The 16539-nt window shown below is 61.3% G+C and overlaps 2 protein-coding genes across 3 annotated transcripts; both read left to right on the top strand.

Annotated features, from left to right (window-relative positions):
* Positions 1 to 500: 500 nt before the first annotated feature.
* PRSS56 (serine protease 56) lies at positions 501 to 8360 on the top strand. Its single transcript, XM_041766115.1, has 13 exons — positions 501 to 639; positions 3336 to 3446; positions 4083 to 4220; positions 4732 to 4921; positions 5298 to 5397; positions 5484 to 5643; positions 5884 to 6026; positions 6269 to 6431; positions 6565 to 6741; positions 6829 to 6993; positions 7079 to 7141; positions 7516 to 7622; positions 7936 to 8360. Exons 1-13 carry the CDS (start codon positions 501 to 503, stop codon positions 8218 to 8220), a joined length of 1941 nt encoding a protein of 646 aa, XP_041622049.1. The 3' UTR covers positions 8221 to 8360.
* Positions 8361 to 8925: 565 nt separating this feature from the next.
* Positions 8926 to 16072, top strand: CHRND (cholinergic receptor nicotinic delta subunit). 2 transcript variants are annotated; one of them, XM_041767393.1, is made up of 12 exons: positions 8926 to 8977; positions 9252 to 9397; positions 9810 to 9854; positions 10457 to 10566; positions 10680 to 10835; positions 11040 to 11149; positions 11983 to 12183; positions 13408 to 13519; positions 13644 to 13758; positions 14594 to 14798; positions 14889 to 15007; positions 15890 to 16072. In XM_041767393.1, the coding sequence occupies exons 1-12, from the start codon at positions 8926 to 8928 to the stop codon at positions 16070 to 16072; spliced, it is 1554 nt and encodes a 517-aa protein (XP_041623327.1). The 2 variants fall into 2 exon arrangements, with proteins under 2 accessions (XP_041623327.1, XP_041623329.1); XM_041767395.1 differs by lacking the exon at positions 9810 to 9854.
* The last annotated feature ends 467 nt before the right edge of the window (positions 16073 to 16539 follow it).

Genomic DNA, 16539 nt, shown 5'->3' with positions numbered 1-16539 from the left:
ATGGTCCCCAGAAGCCTGAAGCCACACACTCATCCACACTCGGGGGTCAACTCTCCGGCCTGCGGGTGTGGGTGAGATTACCTTCTGTAAATTCTGAGGGCCCGGGAACCTCAGTGTGGGGTATCAGCCTCTCCTCACTCAGCAGCCCCCACCCCGCTGTCCCGCCGGGAGTCCCCAGCAGCTCAGTGAGTCCTCTGGCTAAGCTGAACCCCAATGGGACGCTGAAATGCCAGCCTCTCCCTCCTGCCAGCTCCCCTGATTCCTGGGTAAGGGATTCCTTCATCCCTCTGGGGACCCTGTTCCTCCTTCCAGCTCTGCTCCAGAAATGAGGGAAGAGGCTCTCTCCCCCAGCCCCGTGACAGCCCCACGGCTCTCACTGCCCCCACGCCACCTCCCCAGCCTCAGACGTTTTTCCTCTGCATGTGGGCAAGGGCCTGTGGGGAGGATGTGGGTCTGAGGGGCCAGCAGTGAGCCCTGCAGTGGGAAGGAGGTCTGGGGGGATGGCCACTCAACCAGCCTGTGGACGCCGAGCCCCTCGGAACCGGCCAGACCCCGCCAAACAGCCTGCCACAGAGAAGCGACTGCTCCGAAGAAGCTGCCAGAAGGGATGTGGTGGGGAAGAGGAGGAGGAGTGGCGGGGTGGGCCACCATTCCAGTGGAAGAGGCCACTGAGGAGCAAGAGGACCAATCACTAATCATACACAAAATAGTTGCATGCAACATGGATTTAGGCCGGGTTCTCAAGAGGTGGCCTGAGGAAGTGGATGAAGCTGATGGCACTTGGGGTGCTGGGGTGCAGGTGCGGGAGCTGAGAGAGCCCAGGCTGGCTCTGGTCACAAGAAGTGGCAGAGGAAAGGGGGCCAGGATTGGGGAGGAATGACTCATAATCCATGCTGTGAGGCCCCTTGTTTTCTTTGGCAGCAGGAGGGTTCTCACCCTGAGGGGAGCTGGGGCAGGAGGGGCAGTAAGCAGACCAGCAGCTCTAGGTCTTTCTATTCCTCCCACGGCACGCCTTGAAGGCTCTGGCCTGGCCCGCCTGGCTTTGGAGGGATCCCAATGGCCTCACTTGGCCAAGGAACTGAGGTGCCCAACGTGCAAGCAGTGTGCTCCTCCTTGAGGAATTCCCCAAGACCTCTGGCTTGCGGGGCACACTCCAGGCCTTAATCCCTCTATCCCTCTAGTTTGGATGCCAGCCCCCCCCCCCCCAGGATGGCCTGAAGCATTGGCCTGTCGCCCAGACGCCTATGAGGCTCTCCACCCACCTTCTCTGCTTTCTGGGTCCCCTACCCCGCTGGCTCTTTCTTGGAACCACAGGTTATTCCCTTGGGAAGCTTTTTCAAACTTCTGTTTATACCTCAAGTACAGGCCGTGTTAACACCCTCTCTGCCAAAAATTTGAGATCATGGATAAAAAAAAGATAAACCCTATCTAGATATACATCCTTTCTAGAGGGATATTCAGATGCAAATGGGTGACTTCCAACTTTACAATATTCACTCACAATAACCCACACTCAGACACCATCTCACGCACTCCTGAACCAGAGGTACTGTCTTCGCGAGGTGCGGTGGTAACGAGGCAGGGGAAGGGAGGCATATACACTGGTGGGCTGCGTAATGTTGAGCCGGCTCTTGGGGCAGGCGCGGAAGGCAGGGGGGCTCTGATTTATAGCGCGTGCTGATTCCCGTGGTGTATGCTCCCACTGTGGCTGGTTTCAAGCCCCCCATGTGAAGTCACCCAGGGCAGACCTGGGAAGAGATGCCAATCTTCAGCTCTCAGGAGCCAGTATGATCTGACTCCCAGCACACCACCGGATGGGTGGCAACCTCCAATGGAGTTCGAAGAGTTCCACAAGCTTCTTTGTGGCCAGGGCCCAGAGAGGGAGGGGAGAACCAAAATGATGGCGACATCTCGGTGATCACAGGGGAAGAGAGTCTCAGCGAGGACAAAGAGGTCGTGCACATTCTCTGCTGCCCGGTGGCATAGAAGGAAGAGGCCTGAGAAGCTGCTGGATCTGACTGACCCCACCCTGCTCCCCAAGTCTCACCCATCACCCCTGAGACCCAGGCTCTCTCTGCAGGTCTGGGGCTCTGTCTTATGAAGGGGGGCAGGCTCCCATCAGAGGCTTGACCATCTGCACAGAAGGAGCAAGGGCTGGAAAAGAAAGGACAATATGTTGGGGGGGAGGAATGTCCTGACAGGATCTGCTCTGGGAAGGCACCAGGCCTGCCAAAGCCACCCTGGGTCACCAACATGAATTGGGGTGCCAAGATCCTCGCTCTCTCTCTCTCTCTCTCTCTCTCTTTTTTTTTTTTTGTCCCAGGACATTCTGTGGGGCAGAAGGGCACCTCCTCTCTGCCCCAGGTGGGAGCTCCCAGGAGAGCTGCTCATTTGGGCCCTTCCCCATGAGATTCCAGAAGATTCCCTCCTGCCAGATCAGGGTCATAGCAACTGAGAACAATGCTGGACAGGCCGAGCGAGCTCTGCATAGGGGCAGGGGGTCTGGGAGAGCGTCAGAAGCTGCTGGGGCCTGTCCGACCCAAACTGGGCCACTGGTGGGGCCTTTCATGTCCGCCTTCCTCTCGGGGCCTGCCTTTGCCTCTTCCCACCCCACTACCCCCAGTGCGGCAATTACGGCGCTAATTAGGGCGCTTTGATCATCTTTAGAAATGGCTACATGGGGGAGAGACGCTGCCAAGCAATTAGGGGCAGAGGGGCCGGGAGCTCAGGCACCTCCTCGGGGGGTGGGGCTGCCGAGGACCCTCAGACACCCCCTGCCCTCCTCCCTCCAGGAGTATCTGCCCCCAGCATAGCCATAAACTCCTCAGGGAGTAGAGGCAGATGGGAATCCCCCCCCATCTGAGCCCTGGAGACAGGGCCAACCCCTACCCACTGGCCCCCCTCTGCCTGGCCCCCAGCCCAACCGTCAGCTCTTCTGGCCTGTCCAGGCCCCTTTGATGGAGCCGCAGAAACAAGGGCTCCTTTGACAGAAGGGGGGCCTCAGAGCCGGGACTATGAAACTTCAAAGGTGAGGGTCGAGCCCACTACCCCGATCCCTCCCCCAGCCCTGGCCCCCCTCCCGAGTACCCCCCCAGTCTGTCCTCTATATAGCCCCCCAAGCCCCATTCCCCTGTGGGCTCCGGGGAGTTAAGGGCCAGGTGAGGGACCAACTGAGGAAGGTGGGTGATTTTGAAGGGCAGGAACAGTCAGATGATTTGAGGGACAAGAATCCAGTGCCCAGGGGCAGAAAGGCAGTGGGAGGCAGCCACCAAAGGATTAGCACCTGCAGGGTGGACCCCAAGGGGGAAAAGGGCCAGGGTCGCCCCGGCTCCCAGTCATCATGCTGCTTCCCGTGCTGCTGCTGCTGTTGCTGCTGCCCCTCCCAGACCCATGGTCTGCCTACGGGCACCCCCTGTATATGCGCCTGCCCCCCAGCACCCTGCAAGGTGAGCCTGGGCTGGTCTGAGGGGGCGGCCGAGGTGGGAGGAACACAGAGGAAATGGGTCCAGGGCAGGGAGTATGACCTGGCCAGCTCCCACTCGTTGGGCCCTTTGGTCCCTTCTGCCCACCCTGCCGGGAGAAGGGGCCAGGAACTGAGGCACAGGTGGGAGAGAAACGGGGAGGACAAGTGTGCGGAGAGAAGGGGACCTGGCAAGTACCACCAAAGGGTGTGCTTTGGGGAAGGTTCCGGGTTCAGCAGGAGGAAGGGTCCAGGGTGGCATCTCCTTGGCTATCTGGGCCCAAAGGTGGGCAGCTTGACCACAATAATTTTGTCAAAAATCCTGAGTTTTGTGATGTCTCGACCTTTGGGGTGCTGTTTTCCTTCAAGGTTTTTAAGGAAAGTCCCTTTTCAAAGATTCCAGCCCAGCTCAGCTGAATTACAGAGAGCTCTTGGGTTGAGAATCTGGGACCAACTGCTCTGAGTGCTGGGCCCTCCGGTCCTGGGGCTCCCTCTCCTCCCCATTCTGCCCTGGTGCTCCCGGGCCCCCACCTGCTTCTCCCTGTCTCCCAAGGCAGGCCTGGGGGCTGGAGCCTGAGACTCTTCCCCAACCACACATGACTTGTGCCCCATGTCCCAGCAGCTCTGTCAGCCCAGGGCACGAAAGCATTGCAGGCTGCCCAGAGGAGCGCCCAGTGGGCAGTGAATCGAGTGGCAATGGAGATCCAGCACAGACTGCACGAGTGCAGAGGTTGTGCCAACCACACCATCCCATGCCCTGGTGAGCTCGCAGGGACTTCCCTGGCCGGATCGCCTGTCCACCCCATCCCTTCCCTTCACATTTGACTTGGGGACAGAAAGTAGGTGGGGCTGCCACCAGGCTGATGAAGGTCTCTCGGAGTGGGAAGGGCACTCCAGGCATAGGGCACAGCATTTGCAAAGGCAGGAGGGCAGGAAGGAAGAGTCTGGGCTCGTTAGCTGAATAGTGAGAAGTTTACGGCTGCTGACTAGACCCTGACTGCTCCGGGTGGAGTCACAGAGGGGAGCCCCAGGGCAGGGAGGTGGCCCGGGCTCTGCCTGGGTGCAGGAAGGGTGGGAGGCTCAAAGGTCTATGTCTCAGCAGGACCCTGGCGTTCTAGGCCTCAGGCTCCCCTCCTCCAAGATCCAGCAGAGCCAGGTGAGGCTGAAAGGGCACAAGGGGGCAGGGCGGGGGGCAGGGCGAACCCTGGAGGGGCCTCGATGGTGAAGGCGGCCAGGACTTGTCCCTTGTGACGCCGATGCCACCTTTCCAGGGCCGTGCGGCGAGAGGCGCCCGAGCGCTGTCAACGTGACCCGTGCCCACGGCCGCATTGTGGGGGGTAGCGCTGCGCCCCCCGGGGCCTGGCCCTGGCTGGTGCGGCTGCACCTCGGGGGGCAGCCTCTGTGCGGCGGCGTCCTGGTGGCGGCGTCCTGGGTGCTCACCGCGGCGCACTGCTTCGCGGGGTACGTGCCCCCCGCCCCGCGGCCAGCCCACGTCCCCGCGCGCCCTCCGACTCTTCCGGGGTCGCCAGGCGGGCGCCCCGCGCGAGGGCTGGTCTCTGCTGCCTCCTGGCGGCGGCCACCGCCCTCCCGGCTCCGGCTCGAGGCGCCCAGCTGGGGCGCGGAAAGGGGGCTGGGGCTCGTGGGGGCCGCCTGCAGCCTGGGGGCCACCGCCCCTCCCCGGCCCCCTCCCTGCCCCGCGAGCCACGCGGAGGAAGAGCCCGGCAGGCGGGAGGTGCGGGTGGGCGGAGGGCAGGGTCTCCGGGACTCGCTGCACCCCCGTCCCGCGCATCACCCGCTGCACCCCGGTCCTGCGCATCACCCGCCGCTCGCCCCGCAGCGCCCCGAACGAGCTTCTGTGGACGGTGACGCTGGCCGAGGGCCCCCGGGGGGAGCAAGCGGAGGAGGTGCCGGTGAACCGCATCTTGCCCCACCCCAAGGTGAGACGGGAGACCCCAGGCTCTGAGGTGGGAGCAGCGCCCCTACCCCACGCGTCACCGACGTTGCGCCGCCACCCACCCCGCAGTTCGACCCGCGGACCTTCCACAACGACCTGGCCCTGGTGCAGCTGTGGACGCCGGTGAGCCGGGCGGGGGCGGTGCGCCCCGTGTGCCTGCCCCAGGGTCCCCGGGAGCCCCCAGCCGGCACGGCTTGCGCCATCGCGGGCTGGGGGGCCCTCTTCGAAGGTATGGGGCAGGCCCGGGCCTGGGTGAGCGTGAGTGGGAAGAATTGGGGGGGGCTGGGGTGATGGAGTTCAGGAAAGCGGGGTGTAGGGAATCCCACCCACCTCCAACTGCCTTCGCAAAATGCTTCCTGATCTTGCAAAGGGGGAGGAATCCAGGAAGGGGAAGGGGAAGGGGAGGTGGGACCCTGGAAGCTAGGCCCCTGCCCTGTGGGCCTGAGCCCCCTCCACCGCTTCCCTGTAGACGGGCCTGAGGCTGAGGCGGTGAGGGAGGCGCGAGTGCCCCTGCTCAGCGCTGACACCTGCAAAAGGGCGCTGGGGCCCGAGCTGCACCCCAGCAGCATGCTCTGTGCCGGCTACCTGGCCGGGGGCATCGACTCATGCCAGGTATGAGCCCTGACTGGTCGCAGGATGCTGGGTGGGCTGCCCCCAGGGACAGGACAGCTTCTTTCCTTCCACAGTCAGGCTGTCACTCAACTTGTCTGAGCTTCTGTGTCCCCATTGCTAAAATGGGTACAAGAGTAATAACTCCAGGAGAGCCCGGAGCTGCCTTACCCTGCCAAGGGTCAGGGGCATATGAGAGGGGCAGGTCAATGTAGTATCCTCCCCTTTGGCTCGGGTCCCCGCAGGGTGACTCCGGAGGCCCCCTGACCTGTTCTGAGCCTGGCCCCCAGCCCAGGGAGGTCCTGTACGGAGTCACCTCCTGGGGGGACGGATGCGGAGAGCCAGGGAAGCCCGGGGTCTACACTCGTGTGGCCGTGTTCAGAGACTGGCTCCAGGAGCAGATGAGCGGTGAGCACCCCGTTCCCATTCACCTCTCCCGGGAGTATCTTCATCCCCGCCGCCGGGAAAGCTTGTCTCCCTGCGGGGGAGGCTGCGGGGGCTAGGGCCCAAAGCCGGGACTGAGTTGACCGCCCCCCCGCAGCACCCGCCTCCAGCCGGGAGCCCAGCTGCAGGGAGCTGCTGGCCTGGGACCCGCCGGGGGACCCCGTGGCAGACGCCGCCGCGCCCTGCGCCTTCTACGCGCGCCTGTGCCCCGGGCCCGCGGCCGCCTGTGCGCGGCTGGCGCAGCAGCAGTGCCTGCAGCGCCGGAGGCGATGCGGTCAGTCCGGTCCCCAGGGCTGGGCCGGGGGGACGGGGAGGGCCTGGCCCGCGCCTGACCGTCGCTCGGACCTTGTCCCGCCCGCAGAGCTGCGCTCGCTGGCGCACACCCTGCTGGGCCTGCTGCGGGGCGCTCAGGAGCTGCTCGGCCCCAGCCCGGGGATGCGGCGCCTGGCCCCCGCCCTGGCGCGCCCCGCCCTGGCGCTCCTGGAGCCTCCCAGGCACCCCGCCCGCGAGCAGCGGCTGCACCCAGGTACCCCGCCGTCACATTCCGGCCCCCGCGCCCCGCACCGCCAGCTGCGCGGCGCAGGCCACCCCCTAACCCTGCGTCTCCCCAGGATCGCGGGCTGCCGGCGCTCGGTTCCCGAAGCGGAGGCCGGAGCAGCGCGAGGAAGCGAACGGTGAGGACGCCCCCTGCCGGCCTTTGCGGGGCGGGGTGTGGTGGGGGGAGGCCGACCGAGGGCTGGCGAGGCCCTGGGGGGATTCTTGGGGCCACCAGGCTCGCTGGCTCTCCCCACCCGACCCCCCCCACCGCCACGCAGTAGGCAGGGTGACTCTTTGGGGGGACTTGTGGCTCTGGGCCCCCCTCAGTGTCCACAGAGGCCATCTGCTTTGGGTTGTCACTTAACCTCTCTGATCCTCAGTTTCCCATCTGTCACATGAGGAGAAATCTGCCCACTGGGAGGCCATCTCGAGGTCCTGGTGGGCATCCCACGCCCAGATCCTTGCTGGTATCCGTTTTTGGCTATTCCCAGGGCCTCTCTCCTTCCTGCAGGCTGCCCTGGGCTGGAAGGCCTGCGACAGAAGTTGACCACCCTTCAGGGCACCCATGCCTGGATCCTACAGGTTCCATCAGAGCACTTGGCCATGGACTTTCAGGAGGTAGGTTCCCATATTCACTCACAGTGGCCTCCGGAGGCTGACCTGGGTCAGCCCTGATGGGTAGGGGACAGAACGGGCACCCTTCACAGCAGGAGGCAGGACCTCCAGCCACTTGGGGTGTCTTGGAGGCAAGGAGTGGGGAGAGCAGTTGTGTGTAAGCAGAGGTGCTGCCTGGATGGGAAGGTCTGGGAGGGGGTGTGAGTGGAAGGGCATGTGTGGGGGGTATCCAAGTGAGCAGGAAGTGTGCAGTCTTCCGGGGTAGGGGGCCCAAGAGCAGGTTTGTGGGACCCTGAGCTCCCTCCTCCTTCTGCAGGTCCTGGCCGATCTGGGCTCCAAAACACTGACTGGCCTCTTCCGAGCATGGGTACGGGCAGGCTTGGGGGGCCAGCATGTGGTCTTTGGTGGCCTGGTAGGCCTGGAGCCAGCCACGATGGCCCGCAGCCTCCCCCGGTTGCTGGTACAAGCCTTGCAGGCCTTCCGCTTGGCCGCCCTGGCAGAGGCAGAGGGACCCCAGATGGGGGCAAGGCAGAGACAGGGGCTGGGGACCAAGGGGCATCACTCACTCAGTCCTCAGATTTCTCCAGCCAGGGGGCCATGAGCCACATCTGGGCCCCCAACCCCTGGTGGGGACCTACCACTCTGGGAGGCTCCTGTGATGACAAAGTGTCACGGCCACAGCGGGCTGGGTGTGTGGGGTGGGGGACCAGGGTCCATGTGTCTTCCAGGATGTGCCATCAGAAAATCACAGCTGCTTTAATAAACATTATTTATGATCTACAGCAATAACTCTGGAGCTTTCTTGGGATGAGAACCGGGGGGGGGGGGGGGGGGCATTGGACAGGGCCAAGCAGGGCCCAGCCTCCAACAGCAGTTGGCAGAGGTCACAAAGACACTGGAAAGAGGCTGCTAAGTCCCCATTTCCACATTCTTGTTTCCCCCAAGAAACGGCAACAGCTGACCTGTCGCCACTCCCCTATCCCTGGCTGACCAGTGCTGCCCCCAGTGTCCAGTGCTCTAATCCAGTCCCCGCCCCTAGCTGTGGGGAGTTCCAGCCTGGGATCTTTGCCTCCTGTCCTTGGGCTCCTGCCTGGCAGCCAGTCCCTGTCCCCACCCCCTCATCACCACCTGCCTTAGGATTTCTATCCCACAGCCATGCCCAGAGGTATCAGATTGCGTTTCCGGATGCCTCCTCCCTTTGAACCCTCCCCCCCACCCTGCACCTGTCCCTTCTCCTACCCACCCACATTCCCCAGCCCTGTAGACTGGAGGGGCAGAAGCCACAAGACCCAGTCAGAAGGACAGGATGGAGGGGCCCGTGTTAACGTTGGGGCTGCTGGCTATACTGGTCGTGTGTGGTAAGAGTGGACATCACCCTGCCCTGAAGGGTCCCTCAGGACTCTCACCCAGGGCTCCCACTGCATGGTCCCCTCCTTAACCTCCTCCCTGGCACATCAGGCCCAACTCCCCACCCCCACTGCCATTTCCCCCTGGAGGGGCTGACCACCAAGCCCCCTTCCTGGGGAGTGGTTGGATCCCTCAGCGGAGCCCAGCCCGGTGGCCCAGCAGGATTTCAGGGCAGCTCCCTTCCTGGCCCCCACTCCCAGCACCCTCGTCCCTACCCCTCCCCAGGCAGCTGGGGTCTGAACGAGGAGGAGAGACTCATCCGCTACCTGTTTGAAGAGAAAGGTTACAACAAGGAGCTCCGGCCTGTGGCGCACAAGGAAGAGAGTGTGGAGGTCTCCTTGGCCCTCACGCTCTCCAACCTCATCTCCCTGGTGAGAGGCCCCTCGGTGGCTGGGCTGGGGGGCAGGAGGCCAGGAACAGCCTCCTGCAGGCCTGTCTCCCGGACTGGGATGGACGTGGAGGGACCTGGGCGCCAGCTTGGCCTATGGTAGCTCCTCTCCCAGGGAAGCAGGCTCCAGTGCTCTGCACGCTCAATGCCGCCCACTGGTCTTGGGCTGATGCCTCTTCCCCTCCCCCCTTCCGATGGGGGGTGCCCCGCATCGGACCCATGACACACTGCTCCTTGGTCTGCCCACCCCTTCCTGACTGTGAGTGCTTGCTGCGGGAGTCAGGCCAACTGCCATGGTTTCCCCTGGGTGGCTGCCAGGCATAGGTGCCTGGTGAATGTGTGCAGGTGAAAGAACCAGGTGTGCCCTCGGGGACAGGTGTCTTGTGTGATTACAGAAAGAAGTAGAAGAGACCCTGACCACTAACGTGTGGATTGAGCACGTAAGGAGAACACCCCACTCAGATCTGGGGGCGGGGAGGGGGGTGGGTAAGGGTGCAGGGTCCAGGCTCCCCTATGCTCCCTTTTGCTTGGGCATCTCTGGGAGGGGATCTGCCTGTCCTCCAGGAGGAGCTGGCTCCTACTACAGGCCCAGTTGCCCTTCCCATCACCTTGTGGCCACTAGCTCAGATAGAGACTTCTGGTAGATTGGGATTCTTCATCTATGGGAAAATTATCACAATATCTTGATTTTATTAAAAGACACTCTTCTGCCACCTGTCAGCAGTTCATAATACAGACGTACATTTTCTTTTTTTCTTTTTTTTTTTTTTTTTTTATTTTATTTTTTTTTTTTTTTTTTTATTTTTTTTTTTACAGACGTACATTTTCTATGTCCACAGTGGAAATAGGCTCCCTTGGTTGTGCAGTGTACATTCTACACAACTGTGCATGACAGACCTGAGTCCTATCTCTGGACTCAGCTCCCCTAAACCTCTTTGTCACAGCTCCCAGACCCTTTCCAGTCTTTCCCCAGGGACGTGAGGAGGGTGGGGGCCTTGGGCAACGGCGGAGCCCACTGCTGACACACCTTTTGGGCTTCCAGGGCTGGACAGACAGCCGGCTGCAGTGGGACGCTAAAGACTTTGGAAACATCAGTGTCCTGCGCCTGCCGCCTGATATGCTGTGGCTCCCAGAGATTGTGCTGGAGAACAAGTTGAGCCGCAGGCCTCCCTGGCATCCCCTCCCCACTCTGCCTCCCCCACCCCTACTGGTTCCAAGCTGGCCGGCATTCAGCATTCACCGTGGCCCTTGTCCTTGTCCCTCAGCAATGACGGCTCCTTCCAGATTTCCTACTCCTGCAACGTGCTCATCTACCCCTCGGGCTACGTGTACTGGCTTCCGCCTGCCATCTTCTGCTCCTCCTGCCCCATCTCTGTCACCTACTTCCCCTTCGACTGGCAGAACTGCTCCCTCAAGTTCAGGTGCACCCACTTGTCCAGCCACCCCGCACCCCAGGGCCCAACACCAGGGGCTGGGGGAGGTGCAGAGAGGCCCCTGCTCTGTCCTGTTTAGAGCTTCCCCGCACCCGCCTGACCACGGACCTCCTCAGCTAGCCTTCCCCCTGCCCCCGCTCAGTGGCCGCAGCCCAGCACTGATGACCGCCCTCTGCCCACTGCCCTCCCCAGTTCCCTCAAGTACACAGCCAAGGAGATCACCCTGAGTCTGAAGCAGGAGGAAGAAGAGGGCCGCTTCTATCCGGTGGAGTGGATCATCATCGACCCCGAGGGCTTCACAGGTGTCGGCAGGAGCCTCTGCGGATGGGCGAGGCGTTGGGGGGGGGGGGGGGCTCAGACACACTCCCGCCCTGATGCACGCGTGCGCACACACACCTGGAACGTGGGCCTACAGGCACCCAGACGGGCAGAGAGACACAGATGGGCACCCACAGAGAAGCACACGCGGACATACCTACCGACACAAATCTAGTACGTTGAAAGGAAAGAAGTCCAAACGGAGGGGATTGTGTCCCAAAGGCAGAGACAGGTGCCAGCACCCCACCCCTTCCCCTGCGCAGGCCAAGAGATCCTCCCAGGTCTGGACAGGGTCCCTGGGGATGGTTGTAGCTGATCGATGAGAAGGGTAGTCAGACTTCTGTTCCCAGTAAGCCCAGGGGTGTGGTTGGGGCTTTAGCGGGCATCCTAGTGTGTATGTCACCCCCTCCCAATGCCTCCACCCCTATCTGTGATCGGACTCAGATCTTCTATGCACCCCCCACCACATGCCCCTGTCCATCGGAGGAGACTTACGTCACACTGGTCCCAAGGCTGTGATTATCACAGCCACGTGGAGGGGGAGGTGGTCTCACTGCATCCTTATCTCTAAGACTTCTTATTTGAACCATATGTGGCCTCAGCTTCTCTGTTTTAGAAGAAGGAAAAAAAAAAAAAAACACTCCCAGAAGAGAATTTCCCTCTTGCAGATTTCCCCAGGGAAAGACACCCACAAACAGAATCTGAGCTCTCCCCTGGGTGCCCCCTCGGGCTGGCTCACTCCATCCGGCCCCCGCCCTGCCCCAAGGCCCCCCCAGCCCCCTGACCTGACACCAAGGCATCCTTCTGCCACCCTTAGAGAACGGGGAATGGGAGATAGTGCACCGGCCAGCCAGGATCAACGTGGACCCCAGCATCCCACTGGACAGTCCCGGCCACCAGGATGTGACCTTTTACCTCATCATCCGCCGCAAGCCCCTCTTCTATGTCATCAACATCCTGGTGCCCTGTGTGCTCATCTCCTTCATGATCAACCTGGTCTTCTACCTGCCGGCTGACAGTGAGCTTCAGAGCCTGTCCCAGCTCCTCGGCCACCTGGGGCAGCCCCTCCCTCTCCCCCAAGGGCGTCTGAGCATCGTCTTCCCCAGCCCTCTCCTCACTTCCTCCTGGGAGCCACAAGGGGGTCACCACGCCTGGGGGCTCCCTGCCCAGGGTCCAGGCATGAGAGACATGTGGCCAGCCAAGTGGAGGGTTTTGTGACCCTGTCTACATCCCCAGGTGGACAGGGCCCCGGGGACTGGGGGTGGAGGGTATCTGTCCCTCTGGGATCCTGCTTCTGCTTCTCACCATGGGGATTCCCAAGGACCCAGGGAGAAGCACTAGACTGTCCCTCTGTCCTTGTCACCATGTGTGACCACGGGCCTGGCACACAGAAGGCCCTGCACTTTGAACCAGTGAGTGGGTGATGGCATGTCTAGGAAGATCTCTAGGAAGCCAGGTGTGGAGGCGTGCAATCTATGCTCACCTGGTTCTAGAAGGCCATGTGTAACCTATGTTACTTGGTTTCACTATAGTTCCAGAATATTTACTACAAGCAAGATGTAGTGAGTCCCTGGGGACAAATGTGATCCAGCCTCTGCTGCTGGCAGAGATTGTAGAAACCAGAGGACTAGGAGCACAGCCCCGGGGAAAGTAAAATGGGGGAAGCTTTCCTGGAGGAGGCGGTGCTTGAGCTGGAGATGGGTGGGGAGGCCCTCTTCAGGTAGAGAAAGGGCCCTGGGGCAGGGCTGTAGGCCTGTGACCACAGTGACCCCCGCACAGCAAGCTCAGGAGCTCCGGTGGGAAGAGCCAGGCAATGCAGATCGGGGTCTCTGAGGGGAGGACTAAGAGTTGGTGAGATATTGATGCTACGAAGATGCCCTGGAACTTTCCGTACAGGGGTGATTTTTGGAGGGTGGCAGGGAGCCGGCTAACGGTGACAGCTGGTGATCATTGAGCACTCGCCCCATGCCGGGCAGCGTGATGAACATTTAACACTCACTCTCTCACTTGGTCCTCACAACATTTAGCAGTTGTGAAAACTGAGGCACAGAGAGGTCAGGCTGATTGCCTAAGGTCACCCAGCCAGTAAGTGGCAGAGCTAGGACTTGAACCCAGGTGCTCTGGCTCCATAGCCCATGATGTTAATCAGGGCACTGTGGCTTTGTGAACAGTGGTGCAAGGGGCGCAGGGGGAGCCCCTGGGCCCAAGGCCAGAGGTAGCAGCTAAGTCCGGCCTCCCCCAGGTGGCGAGAAGACCTCAATGGCCATCTCAGTGCTCCTGGCTCAATCCGTCTTCCTGCTGCTCATCTCCAAGCGGCTGCCCGCCACGTCCATGGCCATCCCCCTCATCGGCAAGTGAGTGACAGCCGTGCCACTCTGCATCTCCCCCACCTCCCCCTGCCTTGCCCCACCCTGCCCTGCCACACCCCACTGTGCCCCGCCATGCCCCACGGGCTCCAGGCTGAGCGTGTGCCTACAGGTTCCTGCTCTTCGGCATGGTGCTGGTGACCATGGTCGTGGTGATCTGTGTCATCGTGCTCAACATCCACTTTCGCACACCCAGCACCCACGTGCTGTCTGAGGGGGTCAAGAAGGTGAGGGCTCTATAGGCCAAAAGCTGGAGGCTGTCCAGCTGTCCATCTACAGGAGGGCAGGGAGAGACCCTGCGTATCCTTGCACGGGGGAGTGCCACCCTGCATGGCAAAAGTGCCCCAGGCTGCTGCCCACACCACATGGATGACCCTCCCAACGTGCTGCTGCTTGAAAGGAGCCAGGCACAAATGAGCAGAAGCTGCACAGTTTCCTCTCTATGAAGTTCAAGGACAGGCAAAACCAGCCTTTAGTGATAGAAATCAAGACTGTGGTTACCCCGGGGGGTGGGTAGGAAGTGACTGGAGGAGGCACGAGGAGACCTTCGAGATAGTGTTTGAGATCTCATCTGGGGGAATGTTTACACAGTTGAATGCATCTGTAAAAATTCATCTAGCTCTACACTTAAGATCAGTTCATTTGACTGTTGTGTTTGCTATACCTCCATTAAAAAAGAAGGTGAGGAATGTGGGGACGGCGTGCCCAGGAGGGGATGTCCTTGACTCTGGGCCACTGCAGGGCTGCTAGCAGTTCTGGGATGGCTGAGGGTGCTTTAGCAACTTGTTGGGTCATTAGCATAGAAGAGCGCTCAACATTTGGGGGATTTTTCTTACTTGTTTGTTTTTCCGCGAATGAGTTCTGCTGTGTGCTGTGAGCTGAGCAATAGGGGAGAGTTGGAAGCAAACTAAGTGTCCATCAGTAGGGGATCGGGGGAATCAGTGACAGCATCAGACTCAGGAGTACTTTGTGGAGCCAGGAACTTAGTCACAGCAGTTTTGACGTGTAAAGGTGACCCCATGTCTGTAAAATAGCTTCCTTGTGTCCCCCAACCTGCCGCAGCTCTTCCTGGAGACCCTGCCGGAACTCCTACACATGTCCCGCCCAGCAGAGGATGGGCCCAGCCCAGGGGCTCTCGTCCGGAGGAGCAGCTCCCTGGGCTACATCTCGAAGGCTGAGGAGTACTTCCTGCTCAAGTCCCGAAGTGACCTCATGTTTGAGAAGCAGTCCGAGCGGCACGGGCTGGCCCGGCGCCCCACCACTGCACGTGGGTCCCCGGTGGCTTGGGAGTTTGGCCCATTCACGGGAGGTGGGCTGGGGGAAGGCCTCATGCCTGCCCCTGGCCTGGTGTCTGCAGGCCGGCCCCCCGCAGGCTCCGAGCAAGCCCAGCAGGAGCTCTTCAATGAGCTGAAGCCAGCTGTGGATGGGGCCAACTTCATTGTCAACCACATGAAGGACCAGAACGATTACAACGAGGTGTGTAGCCACAGGGTCGCCGTGCACATAGGGTGTATCCCGTCAAAAGGCAGCTGGGTTCCCCTCGGAGACACACACCCACTTAGATGGAGTCCACTGTGGGTGCAGACTCCGGGCCCCCCAGGAGGCAGAGCCCCTTGGGCAGGGCTCAGTGCCCAGGGCGTACACCCAGGCATAGCTGCAGGCCCACGGCTCCCTTAGGGGCCCTTCTGTCCCAGTGGTCGATCATTTCCTGTCCCTGCTCAACGTCAAGTCTGATACTCCAGACATAAGCAGACATTTATTTTCTTTTTAAGATTTTATTTATTTATTTGAGAGAGAGAGAGAGAGAGCACAGAGGAAGGGGGAGAGGGAGCAGCAGACTCTAGGCTGAGCAGAGAGCCCGATGCGGGGCTCCATCCCAGGACCCCGAGATCATGACCTGAGCCAAAGGCAGATGCTGAACCGACTGAGCCACCCAGGCGCCCCCATAAGCAGACATGTAAAAGGCAGCCTTAGGTGATTGTTCAATATGATACAACTTTTAAAACTTCTCTCTTGAGAAAGGGGAACTGTTTGCCGGTTCACATATGGGCTAGCACAGCAATGAGAGGCTGGGAGGGGGGACAAGGGAGGGGGGACAGTTTACCCTCCTTAGACCCCTGAGAGAGACTCCGGGGCCCCCAGCTCTTCCTCAGGCCCTGGAGCCCTGCAGCAGGGTGAGGAGGGAGGCTGTGGCCCCGCTCTCGGTCTCCTGGATAGAGACCCTGGCTTCAGGGGGGGCCTGGGCCCTGCTTGAGGCAACCCCCACAGATCCACCAGGGCCATGCCTCTGTCATTGGGCGCCCAGCCTGGGGTGTGGGCCTTCCTCACTCCGCTGTCTCTGTCTCCACCCACCCCCAGGAGAAGGACTGCTGGAACCGAGTGGCCCGCACAGTGGACCGACTCTGCCTATTTGTGGTGACACCCATCATGGTGGTGGGCACGGCCTGGATCTTCCTGCAGGGCGCCTACAACCAGCCTCCACCTCAGCCCTTCCCCGGGGACCCCTTTTCCTACCACGAGCAGGACAAGCGCTTCATCTAGAGTAGGCCTGCCCTGCCCCACTGGCCCAGCTCCCAGACAGCTGCGGGTGGGGCCTCTGGCCTGGAAGGGATGAGCAGGTGGGGGGGTAGTCGTGTGGACAGGGGTGTCTGAGGGAGGACAAGTCCTTCCTGGGGCGGCCAGCTTCTGGCCCTGCGGCTTGAGTCCAGCTGATCCTGCAAGGCTGAGGCAGGGAGAGCTGGGCTTTCCTGAGATTAAGAGAGGAAGGGAGAAACCCCACTCTTCAACCGCAGATCCTCTGCAGGTAAAGACAGGAACCATCGAGCAGGTCTGAGAGTGGACATCGGCTGGGGGGGAGGGGCTGAACAATTTGGGGGAAAAAGGGGGCTGGCTCAGGGGACCAGGGAGGAGCCACTCAGGCTGGCCTTTTAAGACCCCTCTGTGACGAGTCAGAAAGGCAGAGGCCTCTTCTTGCCTCCCCTCCCCGAGGTGGGGGTAGAGCAGTGGGA

Source organism: Vulpes lagopus, chromosome 8, assembly GCF_018345385.1.
Source record: "Vulpes lagopus strain Blue_001 chromosome 8, ASM1834538v1, whole genome shotgun sequence".
NCBI classification, from domain to species: Eukaryota; Metazoa; Chordata; class Mammalia; order Carnivora; family Canidae; genus Vulpes; species Vulpes lagopus.
Note: the sequence above shows the minus strand (reverse complement) of the source record. Positions and strands in the feature narration are given on the sequence as shown.

Coding starts and splice junctions, on each gene's coding strand:
- PRSS56 (XM_041766115.1), top strand. CDS start 501: ATGGCCACTCAACCAGCCTGTGGACGCCGAGCCCCTCGGAACCGGCCA. Junction 6,432..6,564: donor GCTCCAGGAGCAGATGAGCG/GTGAGCACCCCG, acceptor GCCCCCCCGCAG/CACCCGCCTCCAGCCGGGAG. Junction 7,142..7,515: donor GCAGCGCGAGGAAGCGAACG/GTGAGGACGCCC, acceptor TCCTTCCTGCAG/GCTGCCCTGGGCTGGAAGGC.
- CHRND (XM_041767393.1), top strand. CDS start 8,926: ATGGAGGGGCCCGTGTTAACGTTGGGGCTGCTGGCTATACTGGTCGTG. Junction 9,855..10,456: donor CTAACGTGTGGATTGAGCAC/GTAAGGAGAACA, acceptor TTGGGCTTCCAG/GGCTGGACAGACAGCCGGCT. Junction 10,567..10,679: donor GAGATTGTGCTGGAGAACAA/GTTGAGCCGCAG, acceptor CTTGTCCCTCAG/CAATGACGGCTCCTTCCAGA.